Genomic DNA, 21858 nt, shown 5'->3' with positions numbered 1-21858 from the left:
AAGACTGAATTGATTCATTATTGTGAATGAATCTGCCCATGTCTACAGTATATACTGTCAGATTGATTTATTGACGAATCACAGTCAGCTTTACCCCCTTCGTTCTTCAACAGTTGATTTTACCCCTCATCTTTAATTTCTAGTCTATATATTCATATGTCTGTGGGTCCACTAGTAAATAAATAATAAAAATCAAAATGTTTCCCGGGCCGGCAGTTCCTGTACCCGAGTCCCAAATCTTGTATTTCTGAATTCACAGGGCAATGTTTCATAGAGAGCACACGTGCAATCGTGCTGTCTCGTGCTAAAGTGCTGTGCTGATGTTGGCACGCCTCCAGGGAGCGGCGTGCGTTGAGTATTTTTAATCTAGCGTATTTTGACACTATTTCGTAAACTACAAACGGAGAATCGGGTTTGAGTTGGCATAAATAATTCGTCAAATATCCGTCGAGCGGTATGTCATCTTATACTGTTGTCCTTTCCTAACGAAATGCACTTTATGTCGGGTCGTGTCACTCACATTGATAGTCAGAATAACGCAAGAGTGAATCCGGTTAAAAACCGGATTGCAGGCCGTTTCCTGATAAACTATCAGTAAATACATAATATGGGAAAGGAGCGAAGCAAACCGCAAGTGGATTCGTGGCTACGCTCGCGTCTCGGTTCGCAAAAGTATACGTACCATCATATATCGGATCATATATCGGAACACATGTTCATGCACGTGCTTTTGCCTTGATAATATATAATGACAAAATGCGAAAATATTAGGATTTTCGTGAACACGTATTCCGACATCGTGATAATTATTCGTAATTTACTAAAAATTTATCAGGAAACCTATCAATTCATTCGTTATGGCCTGCAATCCCGTTTTTAACAGGATTTAGAATAATTTTAAGAGATTCTTAATAAATTACAATAAAATATTCAAATATTATAAATTTGAGTTACGAAAAACGAGGAAGCTACAAGCCAAAAATGTGTACATTCTTGGTACACCTTATATCGTATGTAATAGGCATTAAAATCGCTTGACGAACTGAGTCTAGAAACGTTCGATTTCAAGCACAAAACTGGTTTTTATATATTTTGTAAATAATTTTATAAGAAAGCAAAAAATTTAATCATGTGAAACTGTCACAGATAATCTTAGCTATAATACTGTATTTTTTTAAGTTGTTTCCTTTACGCGTTCATACATTTCTATTAAAAAAAAATTTTATTAGTTTACATTTATATTTTTTATTGAGTAATTTATATTTTTATTTGTATTCTACTCAAGCGTAACGACAGTAAAACCTTCAATTTATCTAAAGCATATTTTTTGGTATTCATAATGTACACCAATTCGTTATGAAGATTAATCAAAATAGTGATTTGGCATTAAGCTTCGCCTTAATAACGCGTACAAACAAGTTTTAAGGATCACCAAAAAAATATCTAGAAGTATTCGATAGTGTTCGATATAAAAATACGTCGAATAGCGTCGGCGTCGGTCTATTGCGTCACGGGACGTCGCGACGCTCTGCCGACGTCTCCTATACTTACAAGTTGTCATGAATGAGAATAGGCCCGCCAGACGATAGACGCATCTGTCGACGCTAAAATAAGACCCACCCTACCTGTTTGTATGTTAAGATTATTTTTGTTAATTAGGGTGTCCCGTTTGATAAAAAAAAAAAAACTTTTTTTTTAATGTATTTCCGCACGCGATTTCTAATTGCTCCCAACCGTCTGAAGCCAGTGGGACTATTGCATCCCTGATTGATCTATGTTGTGATGCAGAAAATAGTGGGTAAGAGAATATGATGGTGGAGGAGTACCCGGCTATTCAGACCTGGTCACCAAACATGGCTAAAATCATTTCATTTCTAAATGTTGATGTTTTCCCAAAAACGAAATGAGCGCATCTTCCACACTGGAATGATTATTTTTAATTAATTAATTTTGAAATATTTAATTAAATTATTTTTTGTGACTTCCGGTCAAATCCCGGCGTGCGCAAGTAAATTTTATTTGATTGATTTGTGTTATTTCACAAATTATTTGTTTAATTCTTTATTTATTTGTTTTAATTCAGAATCGAAACGTTGCTTTGAAATGGCTTTGGACGTGTTTGGTGATCATATCTGAATGGCCAGATTCTTCCCCACTGTGCTCTTCCCAATCGAAAGCCTTCGGAAGTAAAGTTGTACAAGGTTAAAGTTATGTAAGGTTAGTTAGGTTAGGTCAGTTTTGATATTTTTTTAATGTGTTATTTTTGTACGCATGAAAAATTGGACACCCTGTATGAAAAAAATATTGGCAGAGACGCCAGACTACAGTAAATATATATATAAATATTTTAATATCATCATTTGCTCTCTGGTGTGACCGCCTTTGAGGAAACTTTGTTTGTTTTGTAACAAAGTATTTCTGTAAATAGTATAAAATAACGTACGTCTGTTTGTGCGCTTAGTTCTTCTAAACTACGCGACGGATTTTGATACGGTTTTCACTATCATTTAGAGAATTTCTTCCGGAAGGTTTATATATACATATAATACATGCATATTATGTTTCGGGAAAGTAGAGAAAAGTCGAGGTTTTTAATCAAGTCGAAAACAAATTACTAGCGCTTACATTGCTAACGCTGGCTAAATCTTATGAGATACATCAAAATAATGTACTACGGAATTGTATATCTTAAAAAGGCCTACAAAAAAGTCTACGATGGTATATGTCCATCTCCTAAGAATAACTCCTAACAACGACGGGTACACGTTAGCTTGTATAAAATAAAGTCGCTATCCGCATCTTTCTGTTTGTGCGCTTAGTTCTTCTAAACTATGCGACTGATTTAGATACGGTTTTCACTATCATTTAAAGAATTTCTTCCGGAATTTTTAAATATATAATACATGCATATTATATTTGTAGAAAGTAGAGAAAAATCGTGCAAAGCCGGGTAACCGCACAATAGCCCAATCGTCTGAGCAGTGAGATTATGGCATACTCAATTGGGTCCGTTATGTTGTGAGGCTGAAGGTAATGTGAGGGGAAGGAGAAGAGGAAGGTGGGGAAGTACCTGGCTATTAAGATCTAGTCACCAAACAAAGCCATTTCAGTACCTTCCACTCTGGAACGTGCCACAAATATACTGTATATTATTTTTAATTAGTAAATTGTAAAATAATTCGCACGACAATGTTTGAATCCGCGACCCCTAGATTGCTAGTCGAGAGCCTTACCCTTCGACCACGGACCATGGCCAAATAACAATATATTACAATAAGAGCGCAGATCCGTCAAAAATCACGGGATATTATAATTGTAGCATTTGTGAAGCTGAAAAAATTGCCTTTTCAAAAACTTTGTGAATTTTTTATAAATTATTTTTATATGAAACGACAAAAAAGTGACGTCGCAGTAATGTTTATAATATATTTTTCTCATAAAATGTATGTTTTTTTTGTTATCAGTATTTTTAGTTCATTGTTTAGACCAATAAACGTGAAGTTAGCCATTTAAATAAAAAATTATGTTAGATCTCAAATTTAGAATATTTTAAAAAATGATATGTTAATTTCTAATAATAGTATTTGAAAGCGTATTTCATCAGCTTTCAAAAACAGTTATTAGTGTTCAGATACATTCAGAAATATTCCATTTATTTGGATTTTATTAACCTAACCTAACAACTGATTGGCTATGCACATTGCACATACCTACGTACGCCAATTATCGGGTACGTGTGCGGGTATCCTAACCTAACCTAACAACTGATTGGCTATGCACATTGCACATACCTACGTACGCCAATTATCGGATACGTGTGCGGGTATCCTAATCTAACCTAACTTAACAACTGATTGGCTATGCACATTGCACATACCTAAGTACGCCAATTAGCGGGTATGTCTGCAAGTATCGTAAATCTATGAACACAAAGCAACATTTTTTGCGCAAAGTAGAATAATAAATTTTTGTCTGTTTTAAAAACTTTATTAGGATTTTTTTCTAGACTATTGTGAATAAATCACCCTAAATTTCACAGACCTTCACCAGGGTGATACTGAGAGTGAGTACCACTCTGGAACGTGCCGCAAATGTAGTATATATTTTTTGTAATATTTATACCGTGTGTGAAAACTTTAACCGGCGATTCCACATATTTGGAGTAAAAAATGTAGACGTCATTTTGCTGTCTGATAAAAAATAATTTTTGCGTGCCATCTCGCCACTGCCTCGCTAGCGTATCACGTGATAAGCACTCCGTCTCTTTCCAGTAGAACCGTATAGACGAGGCAGAGCGAGTATCACGTGGTCGGTTTGATGCTTGAGAGATTCATTTCATTCAATTTTGTGTATCGTTACAACAGATGTCGCCCATGTTCCCGTTGGGTTAAGTTAATATGATGAGAACATGTTTTATCCATGTCCATTTTCGTCAGTTCAAGTTTCTCGTACATTCCGATGTTTACGAGGTTAATTCATTCAATCTTGTGTATCGTTACAACAGATGTCGCCCATGTTCCCGTTAGGATATGTTAATATAATTAGAACATGTTTTAAAACCATGTCCATTTTACTCCTTTAATGTTTCTCTCACATTCCGATATTTGAGAGATTCTGGTGATGATCTGGTGTTGTAAACCACACAAGACCATCAGGGAATAATTAATTCCCTATGAAAAAAAGGGTTGATTGCAAAAATTCACTCTGCAGGCGACGTAACAAAATTATCATCCGGTCACCCAAATACATAAAAACAGAGGACTCTCCGAATATATCACTCACATTGAGATTGGCAGCGATTCCTTATCCTCAAGGTTAATCTCCAATTCGGCAGCGGTCGACAATGAGCACCCTAAAAACTTTCATTTGCACCATGAAATAACAATCTGTCACGACCAGCTCTCAAGAGGGTAGAATTTTGAATAAAACCGAATTAACACATACTTTCTTGTGACAAAATCTTTCAGTCGTAAATTGACCAAAGAGGACTAGCGGAGCCCTCTCTTGTCAAACAATATAATTCAAATAAAACCTGCTGCTTGAATGCACAGTTAACTGAATTTCATTGACATTGAGCAGAGCTAAATCAATACAATAAATGACCAGAGATGTCTATCCTGTCCACTATTTTTAGTTTTAAGTTTCTTAACTAATTTTAAGTCTACCGCTTCTCCAGATTCATTTCATTGAATTTTATGTATCGTTACAGATGTATCCCGGGTTCCCTTTAAATTAGTCTAATCCGATTAACATGTTTTAACCGTGTGTATTTCCCTCTGTCCAGGTTTCTCCCGCATCCCGGTGTTCGAGAGCAAGCGCACGGCCATCGTGGCCATGCTGTACGTGAAGGATCTGGCCTTCGTGGACCCCGATGACAACACGCCGCTCAAGACGCTGTGCCAGTTCTACCAGAACCCGTGCAACTTCGTGTTTGAGGATGTCACCCTGGACGTCATCTTCAGGCAGTTCAAGGAAGGTGAGTGTTGAAACAAGAAGGGAGCATCTCCTATCCTTATACTATATTCCTATAACTCTAATCTCTTTCGGCGTAAGAAACTTGTTTAACTTAACCCTATTGATATGATTATATATTATACACGGTGTACGGGAACTAATGAATCTGCATTACATTTGAAGTCGATTTTGCTGTTTTTGATTTAAGTTTTCATTTTCGAGTAAATCGAGTCTGAAGTTGGAATTTTTTTGAATTTTCAAAAACACAGTGGCTAGGGGGTTAATATCAGCTATTTAATTGTTTTAATGGAAGACTTAACTACTCTGATGTATGGAAGTGAGGCGTGGAACTGGCAGAGGAAAGATCAAAGTAGACTGAATGATGTAGAAATGAGATCCCTGAGGCGTATGTGTGGTAAACCATGTATGATCGTGTGAGAAATGTGGAGATCCGCAAATAGTGCAAGGCTGATGTAAGCGTAATGAGTAGGATTATTAAAGGGACGCTTAGATGGTTTGGGCATGTAGAGCGAATGAGCGAAGAAAGGAGTGTAAGGAGAATATATGATACGAATGCGAATGGTAGCAGAAGTCGGGGACGTCCGAGGAAGACATGGCACAATCAATTGAATCAGATACTTGAGTCAGGCCATGTCAAGAGTCAGAATAATAGAAGAGTATGTATGAATGTGAATGAGGCAAGGAGTGTGTGCTAAGACCGAGCTGTTTGGCAATCCGTCTTCTCTGCCTACCGCTGCGGGAAACGGGGTGATGGTTAGAGTTAGTTAAAAATATATATCTTAATGTTCAGATTGAAAAAAAAAGGTTCTTTTGGGTTCGCTATGTGCTGTAGATTCACCAGTTTTCACTGCTGTGCAAAAAGACTGGGTCAAGATTTACCCTGATGATGGACATTGTAAGGCTGTCCGAAACATTGGCTAAAGAAGGAGGAAGCGCAACATGGCGTAATAACCCAAAAATCAATCACGATAATACTTTTACAATAAATAAATAATTTGTTATTTCCAGGGCACAAGGGACATCTGGCCTTCGTCCAGCGCGTGAACAGCGAGGGTGAGGGCGACCCGTTCTACGAGACCATCGGCCTGGTCACCCTGGAGGACGTCATCGAGGAGCTCATCCAGGCCGAGATTATGGACGAGACGGACGTGTTCAGTGAGTGCTTCCTACTTTCACTCTTTTATGATGTACAGTCTTTCAAGAAATTTACGAACGGTCTGGAATCAGTGAGATTATAGCATCCCCAATTAGGGTATGTAGTGCGGCTGAGGGAAGTGGGGAGGAGAAGGAGATGGGGAAGAGGAAGGTGAGGATAACCTTGCTATTCAGATCTGGTCAGCAAACACGACCATTTCAAGCAAAGTTTCAATTCTGAATGGTGGTCCTGCACCAGGGGGATACTGAGCGTGTCTTCCAGTCTGGAATATGCCGCAAGTATACCATATATATGTCAAAATGTTTAAACTAAGTTTTTTCGACTAACACTAATTTGACCTCATTCAAATGTGAGGTAATTCTCGACACCCGAATGTGACAGTTTGACATTTATAGGAAAATCTGTTTTTATTTAAGGCGATGCACTGCGTCGAGTAATATTTTAAATTGAGACGCTATCAATAACAACCCTTACGTAGATGGCGATAAGGTATAAATTCCCACTTAACACCATCCGCCTGTTTTGATTTATGCAGGAAAAAAACATGGCCAAAAAGCGCCTTTTATTTTATTTTGTGGATGTTCAGGCATAAATATTTAATTTTTTTCGATCATTTTATAGATAACTTAATTTTCCACACTACAATACAATAAAATCAGAACCGAAAATTAAAATTTTGAACTTTAAAGCAGTTTTCATATGCCTTATACATTATTTTTTTCTGGGCTTATAAAAAGACTTATGTAAAAAATACTCGATTATTTCAAAGGCCAAGATGTATTCTACTCGCAGTATTTAATTAAAGCATCTGAAACATTTCTAGGCGACCAAATTTTCAAACCAAAAACACATGATTTTGCATTACTACGTATGGCATCGCCTTAAATACTTTTTCTAAATTTTTGTTTTGTAAAATATCATGTTTTTTCCACATTATTTTTATTTATTTTGAAACATCTAACAAATCTTCTTTGATATAAACATCCCAAATATACAATAATTATTTGAAAATAAAGAGTTCAATATTTATTTCCTCTTAATGTTATTTAGTTTTGGGGTATTATGCCATGTTGAGCTACATATCGGACAGCGTTACAGTTTCCATCATCAGGGAAGGCGTATAATCTCTGGCCTTGTAAATCACAAATCATATCTAGAGAGGAGATGTCCTTTAAAGTAGAAAGTAACACTAATGTAGAAACTGTAATTTCTGAAACTGGAACAGTATTTTTTTAAAGTTACATTATTATATTTTTGGAGCATTGAATGGAAGATATTTTCAGTTTCGCCTTGGTGAGAGATTACCTTTTGGAATTGAAATGTTGGAATGAAGTGGCTTTAGCCTCTTTTGGTGACTTACCCATCTCCTTCAACCTCACAATGTACCCCAATTGGGAATTGGTAACACCTTTTTCATCTCCATTTTTTGTTAATTTTCTTGACAAACTGTACTGTACATGCTATAAGTTACCCAACCTCACCCAACCTAACCTAACCCTTTCCCTATCCATTCCTTCCAGACCTGAAGCGCGCCCAGGAAGAAGCCAGCAAGTACGGAGAATGTTCCGACTCCACCACAGCGGGCCGGCGATCTCATAAAATGTCCCTTTTGTTTTTCCGAGCCGACGCCCTTCAGGCCAAAAAGAACACCACGGTCGACAGTGAGAACCATAAAGAAAACAAGGAAGAACTTACCGATGAAATTGCAAAGGATATTTTGCCCAGTCAAAACGAAGAGATCGATTGATTTGGTACGTTTTTAATGAATAACCTAAAAATATAGGACGAGAGGTCTTCTGGCATCCTTAAAACATTACCAGGTCACCTCAATTGCGACTATTCTGTAAATAGTAGTAGTGATTCGATTCATTTTGTGACTCCTGCCACTTTGCAAAGGTCCTGTGAGCACTCAGGCCTCGGGCCATAGGCCCATTGTGCCATCTCCCATATCACCTCATTCCATTAGCAATAACCTGGTCCCTTTGATAAAGTACACCAGAGTTGTCATTGGATATTTGGCTGTCCATAGTGTCTTGCCTTGTTACCATCATCGGCGGGACATTGGCACCAAGGGTGAATTGAAGTCTCTTCATATTTCCTGCATCTATTGGTGTTTTCCACTCCTGAGGTGACAGTGTCCCGTTAGTAGTCCTACCATTTCCATCACAGCTTCCAGTGCTGGGATTTGACCATCTTTCAATATGTAATTTGGTGTGGCAAGCTTCCACTCCTACTGCGGCTCGAATCAATCCGCAAGTGGTGCTTGCTAGTCCGTCTTCCCGCTCGTTGCCCTCAATACCTTTATGTCCTGGTATCCATATCAGGATTATTTTGTTGATGGTAGCAAGTGCATTCCTTCACCAGTCTGGAGTGACATTTTTTACTTTCCACTGCCATTAGGGCTGCCTGGCTATCAGAACATATGCTTATGTTCTTATTTCTGTACAGGTACGAACATGCTATTGTGTACAAGCTAAGATGACTTTCAACTCGACGTGAAACACATTGCAGTGTGTTCCTAGAGGTACACTTGTTCCCACTCTCGTCATCAAGACTTTAAACGTGGTGTCACATGTGTCAGACATTTTGTAACAATGTGTGTGATTTAATTAGATGCTATGGAACAACAGTCAACAAAGAATGACAGGATATAAAAATTACAGCTGCAGCTTTGGTTGTGACCTAGATTATGAAAACATTTTAGTTTTTCGAGAATTGTACAATTATTGGTTGCAACGCCGGTCTCGTGATCAGAGTAATGACTGGTACGGACTGCGTGACATCTATTTGCGATCATTTCCTTTATTATAATAAATTTTTTGTGTTTCAGCTGATAATAAATCAAAACGGCGCAGAAATCACCTGCCGAACAAGCTGCAAGACTTTGGAGTGTTCGCCGAACGCAGAGAAAATCAACGAATTCGCATTTCCCCGCAACTGACGCTTGCCACCTTCCAGTACCTCAGCACTTGTAAGCCATTCTACTGTACCATAGAAAGTTACTAAAATGTTTGGCGCCTTCTGTTTTGTAAACCATTTTCAAAAAGAATAATGTATTGTATATAAAACTGACCCACTATAATTAAATATAGTATGTGCAATCTTTTAATCAAGTATACACATTCAAACTGCGCCGATTTGTTAATGAATCTGACAAATATACAAGCAACTCACATATTAATATCATTACTTAGTCCTTTAGTCAGCGCCGTTTGGTGAGAAAATTTCCTCAGGGGTGCTTTACAACTTAATTTATTTAACTTACAACTTTTCACTTTCCTTTCGCACGCAGAGTTATTTAAAAGCTACTAGACTATGACGCAACCACAAGTAGCCTACGGATATGCTATTCTTTGACGCTGGTTTCCGTACACGGCGCTACTGCAATTATACTCGACTTGATCATTTTCGCAGCCGTTGAATCAATACGATGTCAAGTGACTCTAGCGACAAAGACAACAATATCGTTCTTCTTTATAATTACTACCATAAAAAAGGATCTGAAAGAAGGTTTTCAACGAATTACCTGTTAATTCCAACATCAATCCACGCCTTCTCCGCTAAATCCTTTCTAACGTGTTCCGGTAAATCATAGTTATATAAACATGGATATATACAGAACAAACTTAACATTCATATCATGTTCGGACGTCATTTATGTCAAATGAGCATTGTCAGTAGCGTGCAACCGACGTCAAATCTTTAATCGACGCGTCGCATTGTGTACGAACACTAGCAAAATAGTGTGGCGGATACGCACAAGCGGCGTGTGTGCTACGTATGCAAAAATTGAGTGGCTTATATCTCTACGTACGAATGGTTTTATAACTAATGACTAACTAAGATTTATTTCTAGAGACTTCTCAATATGACAACTCTATTGAATTCTGGTACCTAGTTAGTTTCGTAAATTGGCGCCCAACTTGTGCCTTGACAAATATTATATTTTTTTGTCGGTTTCCAGCCCTGGACGCCTTCAAGCCGGACACCGTGTCGGAGACCATCCTCCGTCGCATGCTGAAGCAGGACATCATCCACCACATCAAGTTCAGGAACAAGGAAAGGCAGAAATCAGACCCGACCACCCTCATTTACGAACAAGGAAAACCGGTAACACCTTCATTATTATGTGTATATTTATGCAAACAATACTTTTTATCCCTTTTTTAATTTATGTTCTAATTTAAAATATTGCGTATTTATGAGAAATTAGCGCAGTGAAAATCACGGGATATTATAATTGTAGGATTTGTGAAGTTGAAAGTATTATTTATAAAAAAAATATTTGCTTCAGGATTATTCCAATTCAATTTTCTTAATATGATTTTTTTGTTCTTGATAAATAAGAGAGACTTAAGAAATTTGCCTTTTGAATAAACATTTTTAGTAAACTCGAAATGTCATCTGTCAAAAATTTTAACAAAAGAAATACAATTATTAATTAAATAAAAATAATTTTCTTATTATAGGTAGGTACCTACTTTATCGCTTGTCTGAATTCGCACGATCATCAGTTCCAATTTTGAAAATTTGTAAATTTCATAGCATATTTTGAGTACATTACACGGGAATATTTCATATCACAGACAACCAAAATTAGTATGTTCAAGGGTAAACGTAACGTATGTTATAATCTACGTGTTCATAGATGGCGTTAATTTAATTATGACCGATGATTCAATCCAATATTGAATTTGTATGCCTTGAAAAAATTGGAGTTTTTTTACGCATAAAACTGTTTATATTCATATTGCGTATGTACGTGCGCAAACAAATAATTTGTCATAATATTGTAAAACCTTGCAAAAAGCGTGTATTTTAATAAAATAAACCAATTAACGTCATCTACGAACACATAGAATATAACGAGCGTCGCGTTTAACCTTAAAAAGAAAGAAAAACAATCCCGGGTTACCGTTATCGAGGAAATTTTTGCTTGTGTAATGATGGAGAACTTAGCCGTGACACCACAGTGGGAACTTATGGCGTTGGACCACTCAACCAAATCACACATGATTAATATAAAATTAAATTGTACATATATTTGCACCACTTTCTAAAATAGTAGATTCTCAGTATCGCCCTGGTGAATGAAACATTGCTTGAAATGGTTTTAACTCTTTGCACGCGGCCGTATCAACTGTTGTTACGGCAAAAAGTCTATACTCACACGCGGCTGTATCAACAGTTGATACGGAAACTTTGACGGCCGATATTCCAGCGCTCTTTCGTCATAAATGTATTTCTTTCTCACTTGGACATTCGTAGAACTATCACGATGCTGACATCTACAAGAATTTCTCAAAAATAAAATTGTATTTCATAAAAAAAGATCGATAATCAAGTGCGCCTTTTAGTCCTTTAGTTTACATTTTTGTCAACGGATGGCGTTAGTACTAGTATGTCATTCACAACTTTTGATAACTAAAAATGATAAGTGATCATGGTGTCCCACTTGTGTCTATCACCTAAGTACACACACGCCGAATGAATGGCGGGACAACATTCAAAAGATACGGTACATCTTTGTATGAAATTTTATGTTTTTGTTTTTATAAACATCTAAGAGTGTTGACATACGAGGATTTGTTAACATATTGTGGAGAATAATCTGTTCTGTCTATATAGTCCAATAAATCATGCCAGAATGCTATAATTTGACATTTAATTGCGTGCATAGGTATTTGAAAATATGTACCGCGTACGGGTATAGATAAAACGGAGCAAATTAACGCGTTCAAAAGGTTAATAGAGTTTTATGTGACCGGATCTTAATAGCCAGGTATTTTCAAATCTACCCCATCTCCTTTAGCCTTACAAAATACCTAGATTGGAGATGACATAGACCCACAGGGTCCAGGCATTTGGCACTCTTGTGAGGTATTCACCAAGAAAACTTTTTCTTCTTCTTTCGTATGGTGGGGGGGTCAGAGGGGGACATCTAGGTCTGCGAGCCATTCTAGGACGTCAGGCGTCGTCATGTGAACCTCATCAATCCCGCCGGGGAATGAATGTAGCGGGCATTCGTTGACCACATGTTCGGTGGTCTGTACCGCACCACATTCACACATAACCAACTCTTTAAGGCCCCATCTGTGCAACATGTGGGCACATCGGCTATGGGAGCACCTTAACCACCAATTGCCAAGGAGACTGTTTGATATCTTTTAATTTTCTTTCCTTTTTTTATACGAATACTGCACAAGAGTCTCCGGAGCCGGTGAAACTATGGCATCCCCAATCGGGGTATGCTGTGAGACTGAAGGTAGTGGGGATGGGAAAGAGATGGGGAAGCAAACGGTTGGGAAGTATCTAAGTAGCTAAACCCACTTCAAGCAACGTTTCGTATTTACCTCTCTGTCCTTGATTACTCCCGCTGTTAACTTTAGATTTTATTTTGGATCTACAGCCTAGAGGTGGCCGTTAATCAATGTTTTTGTCAATTTCCCAGGTGGACTACTTTGTGCTGATACTGGAGGGCCGAGTGGAAGTGACTGTGGGACGGGAATGCCTGGTCTTTGAGTCAGGCCCCTTCACCTACTTTGGCTGCCAAGCTCTCATGCAGAACATCTGCGTCGGTCAGTTCATGATGATTGTAGAACCATAACAAAACAGAATATTAAAAATTAAAAAATAATTACCTTGATATGATTTGATATTTTCAAGTATTATCGTGAGGGGCCGTTCAAGTATTACATAAGCAGATTTATTGCAATTATTTACCCCCTCTTCCCCCTTGTCAGCAAAAGTAAGCAAAGCTCTTACCCCCCCCCCCCCCCCCTCCCATGCTTACGTAAAAATTGGTACCTATATGCATTTTTCTGTTAATGTATTCTGTTTTTTTATTGATTCATAAGCGAAAGAGGATCAACGGTAACACAAATATTAACTTGCTTTGATTTGCTTACAACACGTCAAATCGTCAATCGTACTGAAACGAAACAATAGATTGATGGAAGAAATTTTGACAAGTGAGTAGCACGCGGTAATTCCCCCATTCGCTTCTAAGCGAGTACCTAAACGTATTAATTATTTGTGGGAATCCCCGAATATGTATTCGGTTTTCAAACATAGACAATGTGTGGGTTGCCAATGTGTAAAAAAAAAATAACTACTGCTGAGCAGTGCTGACGTAATCACTATCTCGACCCCCCCACCCCCCCATGTCATCAAAAATAAGCAAAGCTAAGACCCCCCTGCCCCCCTATAGTGCTTACATAATACTTGAACAGCCCCTGATTCATTTTTGGGGTATTATGCCATGTAGCGCTACTTCCTTGTTTAGACAACATTTTGGACAGCGTTGCAGTGTCCATCATCAGGGCAGATTTTGGCCTCACCTAAGCTTAATAGTTTTTGGTATCCGGTGATTGATGGTTACGTCAAAACTAAACGCTGAAAACCACATTAATTTTGCTAATTATTATACTGAATACCAGTCCTATTGCTGCCGTGATCGCCCCAAATATAAATATCCTCACCTTATTTATTTTTAATTCCTATGAACTTCTTCTTTCAGCCGAGTCCCCGGTGATCCCCCCCACAGCCCTGGGATCCTTGCAGTCCATCAACATGGACGCTCTGCTCCGTTACACTTTCGTCCCCGACTACTCCGTAAGGGCCATCACGGAGGTGTTCTATGTCAGCATCAAAAGGTAAACATTGGCGCACCAAGCAATCGGTAGCGTCAACGTTAAAGACACCAGTAATACACGCTAATAAATACATTGAATTCTTGATCGTTTCTGTACGCATCGTTTTACGACATCAATCAATAGAAGCCTAGAAAAACTTCAATAAATAAAAAGATATTTTCGTTAAGGCGATGCCATACGTAGTAATGCAAAATCATGTGTTTTTGGTTTGAAAATTTGGTCACCTAGAAATGTTTCAGATGCTTTAACCACTCGGAACATTAGAACGTCAAAAGACGTAAATATGATAATAGCGGTCAAGACATTAGTACGTCTTTTCACGTAAACGCGCGAGATTTTACAAAAATCGATTTATTTCCATCACTAGTATACGGATTGCCATGATTTAAAAAACAGAGTATCGATAATGAATAACGCTACGCGTCTGCATTCAAGAATATCTATGGAATATAGAGGTGCATTATCTAAGTCGATTGGATCTGTCATCTTGTTCGTTCATAATTTATTGCGTTTCTAAATAATTTATTAAAAATATTTTAGTTTGGACGGTTAATATTTTGAGGTGACTAATAGTTTTTAATTATATTTCTTCAATATATAAAGTTTTATTTCTTTATGATACTCAGAAAAAAGTACATTTTTCACAGCTTTGAAATAATGGTCAGCGATTTTTACATATTTTTGACGTTTTCAGAAAATGTATATTTAGAAACGCAAATATTTACGTATAACAAAACAATACGATAGTGAATTTCATAATCTTTCCAAAACATTTTTTAGAATGAGGCTACGTTTCCCAAAACGTAAGTTATGAAGCTTTTAACAAAACTCGTGAATAACACAAAAATTTTCGCGTTTTGACAGTTCGCAAAGGAACACAAAGTAAATAAAAGTCCCTTTCTGAGAGGTTAATTAAATACTGCGAGTAGAATACATCTTGGCCTTTGAAATAATCGAGTATTTTTTACATAAGTCTTTTTATAAGCCCAGAAAAAAATAATGTAAAGGCCTATAAAAACTGCTTTAAAGTTCAAAATCTCCTACTTACGAACCCATTTTCGGTTATGATTTTATTGTATAATGTGGCAAATTAAGTTATTTATAAAATGATCAGAAAAAAATTTAATATTTGTGCCTGAACATCCACAAAATAAAATAAAAGTCACTTTTTGGACATGTTTTTTTCTTGCATAAATCAAAACAGGCGGATGGTGTTAAGCGGAAATTTAAACCTCATCGCCATCTACGTAAGGGTTGTTATTGATAGCGGCTCAATTTAAAATATTACACAACGTAGTGCATCGCCTTAAAGCCAATATGTAGACAATATCCTATGTACCGTGTTCTATTACACGGAATGGACAGTAAACCAAATCAACAAGGATGCGAAAATATAAAGCACATTCAATTGCGTTTGAAAATCACGGGAATTGTGGAATGATGGAAACAGCCTACCTTCAATTCCCATGAATCCCTGTAGTATGGCTCTCGACGAACTGGCACTGTACACTAGGGTGAAAATTTCCTCCAAAACGAGATGATATTTTGCAAACAGAGCACAAAGCATGTGAATATACGACTCCAATTCACGACGACACAACAATTGCAACTGCTTGCCACGACGACACGAACGCGAATATGTACTGACTTGCGACAATTTACAATGCAACAAAAATCATCTTCTTTCCAATGCGGGTAAGGCTGTTTTTTAACCACTCAGAACATTAGAACGTCAAAAGACGTAAATATGATAATAGCGGTCAAGACATTAGAACGTCTTTTCACGTAAACACGCGAGATTTTACAAAAATCGATTTATTTCCATCACTAGTATACGGATTGCCATGATTTAAAAAACAGAGTATCGATAATGAATAACGCTACGCGTCTGTATTCAAGAATATCTATGGAACGTAGAAGTGCATTATCTAAGCCGATTGAATCTGTCATCTTGTTCGTTCATAATTTATTGCGTTTCTAAATAATTTATTAAAAATATTTTAGTTTGGACGGTTAATATTTTGAGGTGACTAATAGTTTTTAATTATATTTCTTCAATATATAAAGTGTTATTTCTTTATGATACTCAGAAAAAAGTACATTTTTCAAGGCTTTGAAATAATGGTAAGCGATTTTTACATATTTTTGACGTTTTCACAAAATGTATATTTAGAAACGCAAATATTTACGTATAACAACACAATGCGATAGTGGATTTCATAATCTTTCCAAAACATTTTTTAGAATGAGGCTACGTTTCCCAAAACGTGAGTTATGAAGCTTTTAGCAAAACTCGTAAATAACACAAAAATTATCACGTTTTGACAGTTCTCAAAGGAACACATAGTAAATAAAAGTCTTTGTCTGAGAGGTTATGGAAGGAAATGGATAGTATATGATGGGAAAAATGGTAGGTATTATCCCAAACTGTTTCAATACTAAACATCCTACTTGATATCCGAAAGCAAAATGAATGAATAAGTTAGGCACTGCAAATGTAGCGGTTCGTCCCCTAGGCGTTAAAACACGCAGTTTTTGTACTATTTTACCTAGTGGTCACTAGTTGACGTTAGACATTCAAACACAGCAGTTGCTTTGGAGGTTATCTTTACCAGTTACCAGTTTTTGAGCGTTTCAACCTTAAAAATGAACTGTTTAGTGAAAAAATTGCATCTACCCACTCTTGAAGAGAGATTAAAAACTTGTCATAGTGGAAAAAAATCTCTCATTGATGTAGCGAAGCGCTTTAGATTTGAGACAGGTGAAATTTAGTAATTTTTCAAATCGATATATAATCACATCCGCCCTGATGAAAGGCTAAAGTTAGATACAGCAACATGGCGTAATCCCCTAAAAATTAAACCAAATATAATATTGAAAATTATAATCGAAATAATAGACACACTTCCACAATATCCATTTTTTTAGTTTGGAATTTTCATTGACAGTAAAGAAATAGACTTAGCTTTACGCACTGCGCACTGCAGTCCATATCAGTGTAGTCATAATTTCAGTGGACTGCAAATGAAGTCATCGGCACTATAGGAGTTAATTAATTAATTGTTTTCCCGCATCCATAGATTATTGTAATAGGACCTGGTGTCGCGAAATTGTGACTCCGCTGTATAAGTAGGTCTTTCAAGATGCTGCAACGATAAGCACTCTGCGACACACTCGAAGGACCAGTCCCAAAACTGTTTCAAACAATTAATTACTATGTATCAGGTAAACTCGATGAATTGCATTCCTTAATATATTGAATTGCCCAGATTGGAATATAGGAGAAAAAGGACTCACCCATTGCTGTTGGGGCCACAAAGTATGCCACGTTCGAGCTGTTTCTCTGATAAGATGAATGTAAAGAATATTGAATTATATTCCGCGGTCTCATTTATATCACACATCAATCCGTCCTGTCCTGTAATCGATGATATTTGGATGGTCGCATAGGGCGCTCTTCTAGGACTATTGCAAGATTTAATGCTGTCCTTTAATAAGTTTTTGCGAATACACACCTGCCTACTCCAAGATAAACTGCGTGAACAGGACCCTTCTTGTGCTGGTACTGTAATGTCGTTGCATTTCTAGTATTGTACCAGTGACTTATGCTCGGTGTTGATGTTGGTTTCAGATCACTGTACCTGGCCGCTAAGAGGGCCACCCTGATGGAGAAATGCGCCAGCAATCGTTTCAAGGGGCTCGAGGACGCCGGCGAGCAGTTTGACGATGAAGTAGAGAAGGTAACGCATTTTATCCACACTCATCACATTCCCTCCTATTTTTCTGACCCTTGCGATTTGTTTGTTCTTGATGGACAGTGAAGATATCAAATCTAAACTGTAATTAGTAATTTTGCTACCCTAAGAACGGCATCCATTGCCCTGGTTTTCTCAGCAGCTGAATATTGTGCTCCAGTATGTGCTAGAAGCGTCCATACTCCCGTGGTCAATGTTTTACTTAATGCCACAATGTGAACCATCAGCGGGACAAAATCATCAAATATAGGCGAGAGATTGCAACACTGAGGGAATACAAGAAGGCGCTGTAAAATAGCGCAATATCTTTGCACAATGAAGTTATCTCTCACTCTGTATGCCGCTTGAAGTCCCGAAAACCATTCTGGATGGAAGGAGAGAGGCTCCTCAAAATACCTCTCACTCCAGAAGATGAAACAGCTAAACTTTTGGCAGCGGTCGTATCAACAGTCGATATGGTAAAAAATCAACCCTTGACACAGCAATTTTCATTCTCGATAATAAAACCCACATTTCGAGCAATGGGGATGATAAAATTTTATTATGTCCCGACCCGATCCATCCCAAACCCGTCCTGACCCAACTCGTCCCGTCCTGACTTGACCCGACTCGACCCGACCTGTCAACAACCAAACACAACCTAAATCATCCTAACCCAACCCAAATGGACTCAAAATAGGGCTACACAAAATGCGGTTCATACCGTAATAGACCCTAGTGCATTGAGAAAACGTGAGTCAATATCGAACGATTTGAATTACGACAGAGTTTAATAACCCTGTACCCAAGTTTGTTTAAATGTGAATTTAGTGACATGACTTAAAGTTGTTGATATGATATAATTATTTGTGTCTGTTTGTCATTTAGCTCCTGCACTCCCTGGAGGAAGAGGGAAGCCCCACGCCACAGAGATCTCCCTCACACCATCTTAACTCTCATCACGTAAGTTAACTTTTTTTTTAATGCGAATACCGCGCAAGAGTCCCTACTGCTCCCAGCCGCTTGGAGCCAGTGGGACTACGGCATCCCATGTTGTGAGGCTGGAGGTAGTTGAGAGGGGAAGAAGTTTGAGATGAGGAAAGTTGGGAAGTGCCTGGCAATATACCTAGTATACACGGTGTCCGGAAACTCGTAGTACAAGCGTAAAACTGGTGAATTAAAATCATATTCGGAGTCAGTTTTGTGGTATTTGAGCTTTTGTTTTCATGTAAATCGATATGTTAGTTATTAAATCCTTTTCATAACCTCATTTTACTGTCACCAGGTGTCGCCGACGCCGCCCAACGGCTCCATAAAGACGACGTCTCGCCAGGCCTCGCCGGTGAAGCAGCTCGCCACCCTGGCGGAGCCGGAACCCATGGACCCCGTCCTGCCGCTGGAGGTGCAAGAGACGGAAACCAACACCCTACTGCCACACTCCAAGAGCTAAAGATAGCTCCGTCTGGGGCGGGCGGCCGTGTCACACCCCGTCGGTTCAATCAATCGCTCATACCCTATTGATTGATCGAATCAATCAGTCATACCCCGTTAAGGACAGTTAAATCGATCATACCCTGTTGACTAACAATTCAATCCAGTCATATTCTGTTTAATCAATCAATCAAAACTGTGTCAAAGATATTTGAATCAATCAATCAATCATACCCTGTTTAGGACAGTTAAATCAATCAAGTCCCATGGTCTGTTAAGAGAATTTAAACAATCAATCCGTCATACCCTGCCATGCCCTATTCACCGACAGTTTAATAAATTCATAATGTATCAAGAATGGTTCAATCATACCCTGTTCAAAAGTTCAATCAATCAGTCATACCCCGTTAAGGACAGTTCAATCTGTCAATAAACTGTTGACAGATAATGGATCAATCACTCAAAACTGTGTTGAATCAATCAGTCATACCCTGATAAGGACGATTCAATCGATTAATGCCCAGTTGATTAAATTTTATGTTTCAATCGCACACAGTTGACCGACAGTTTAATAATTCAATACCTTGTTAATCAAAAGTTCAATCAATCAGTCATTCTCCGTCATTTGTAAGTTATAACATCCCCAGTTGACAGTTCAACCCTTATAATGTATTATAGTGGAATCAGTGATTGTTGCTTAATTAACGCCAATTATGACCAAACAACATTAGGACTGGGGTAAAATGGTACGGTGTTCATATTATATATTATACTATTGAAAAAGAATGATTATTACAGATGCATGCCGATAGTACGAGAATAGATTATTTTTAAGGTAATTTGTGTTACGTATGTCATTTTTTTTTATTGCGAATTAATAATTATTATAATTTTGGTATGCCATTTTCTTGATTTTTTGTTTTTGCCTCTGATATTTCACTTGGAGTTTGAGAGAAAAGTGCGTTGAATATGTTTACATAGCGCTGTTTGTTGATTCAATCACCTTTGCTTTGGTTATTGTAGGTAGCCTTTTATTTGGAGATTTTAAAATTACTCACATTTTAACGAGTACCTAGCGTAAATTAATTTTTGCCATTCTTCTATCGGAGTTTGGTTATCATCAGAACAATCTTCACCCTGCGTACTGCAGTCCAGAACAAATGAGAGAAACCGTTTAAAATGGGATACCTCCGATTCCAATTTGATTAGCGAGTACATAATGTAAATTAATTTTTGCCACTTATTATAATAATATCACATCTTCTTGTACAACTTTTTTTTTTATACTATTAAAAATTTATTAAAATGGCGTACTTTAAAATGGTATACTTCCAGTTCATATTTGTGAAAAATAATTTGAATATATAAATGCAAGTTACGAATTCATTTTCTCCTATATTATTTAATATGGCATACACTGTAAAAAAATTTTCAAGTGTCGAAAAATTTTGTGCATCGAAAATTAAAATTTTTATAGCTGAATATTGTAATAAATTGTTTTTGTTACAAGGAATGCTTTGTGTACGTCGAATTAAAAAAATTACGTTGGTCGATTTTTGACCATGGTTCGTTAAATTTGAATGATGTTTTTTTTTTATATATATATAGAATACATATATGTATATAGAATGCTTGAAGTAGTAATATCAGATGGTTTATTTATTAAAATAATATTTAAGGATTTTTATACTATTTTTGTTTTATTTAAAGCTTTTTTTAAATTTAATCTTAATTTTAACTTTGGCCTATTTTTCGTAGCAAAAAAACATTAATTGATTTTATTGATCAGATCATATTTTTTTAATGATTTTATTAATCAGATCATAAATTCTTAACGATTTTATTAATCAGATCATAAATTCTTAATGATTTTATTAATCAGATCATAAATTCTTAATGATTTTATTAATCAGATCATAAATTCTTAATGATTTTATTAATCAGATCATAAATTCTTAATGATTTTTTTGATTAGATCATAAATTCTTAATGATTTTATTAATCAGATCATAAATTCAATATTTTGTCAATCAGATCATTAATTTTAATGATTTTTTTGATTAGATCATAAATTCACAGGATTTGATTATTGGATTATTATTTCAAAGTGATTCAATGAATCAGATCAATAATTCTTACTTGCTTATTTAATCAAAGTGATTTAATTATCATCAAAACTTTCACATTTTTCAAGCTATCAAAGTATGATAAGTATGACGCGAATCATATTTTGTAATGAACAATAATTGCAAAACGAAATTCGAATAAAACAAAAGATAGATCCATATTCTAAGTTCCTTTTGATTATTTTTCCAAAAAATTATACAAATTTTTTAGTTTTAAAAGTAATATTATGACTTATTACAAATGTCAATTTTTTACAAAAAAAAAAAAAAATAATAACTGC

General features: G+C 36.7%; 1 protein-coding gene across 1 annotated transcript in view; it reads left to right on the top strand.

The window, feature by feature from the left end:
* uex (metal transporter uex) overlaps positions 1–20870 on the top strand; it is a 120374-nt gene extending 99504 nt beyond the window's left edge. Inside the window, exons 5-13 of the mRNA XM_089644250.1 lie at positions 5285–5476; positions 6484–6630; positions 9462–9602; positions 10596–10741; positions 13083–13209; positions 14151–14286; positions 17918–18026; positions 18909–18983; positions 19306–20870. Of these exons, the coding sequence (XP_089500376.1) occupies positions 5285–5476; positions 6484–6630; positions 9462–9602; positions 10596–10741; positions 13083–13209; positions 14151–14286; positions 17918–18026; positions 18909–18983; positions 19306–19470 (1238 nt within the window). The 3' untranslated portion in view covers positions 19471–20870. The remainder of the gene's footprint in view (positions 1–5284; positions 5477–6483; positions 6631–9461; positions 9603–10595; positions 10742–13082; positions 13210–14150; positions 14287–17917; positions 18027–18908; positions 18984–19305) is intronic.
* Positions 20871–21858: the final 988 nt, after the last annotated feature.

This window comes from Hesperophylax consimilis, chromosome 20 (assembly GCF_061612785.1).
Source record: "Hesperophylax consimilis isolate HC1 chromosome 20, BYU_Hcon_1.0, whole genome shotgun sequence".
In the NCBI taxonomy this organism is placed as follows: Eukaryota; Metazoa; Arthropoda; class Insecta; order Trichoptera; family Limnephilidae; genus Hesperophylax; species Hesperophylax consimilis.
Note: the sequence above shows the minus strand (reverse complement) of the source record. Positions and strands in the feature narration are given on the sequence as shown.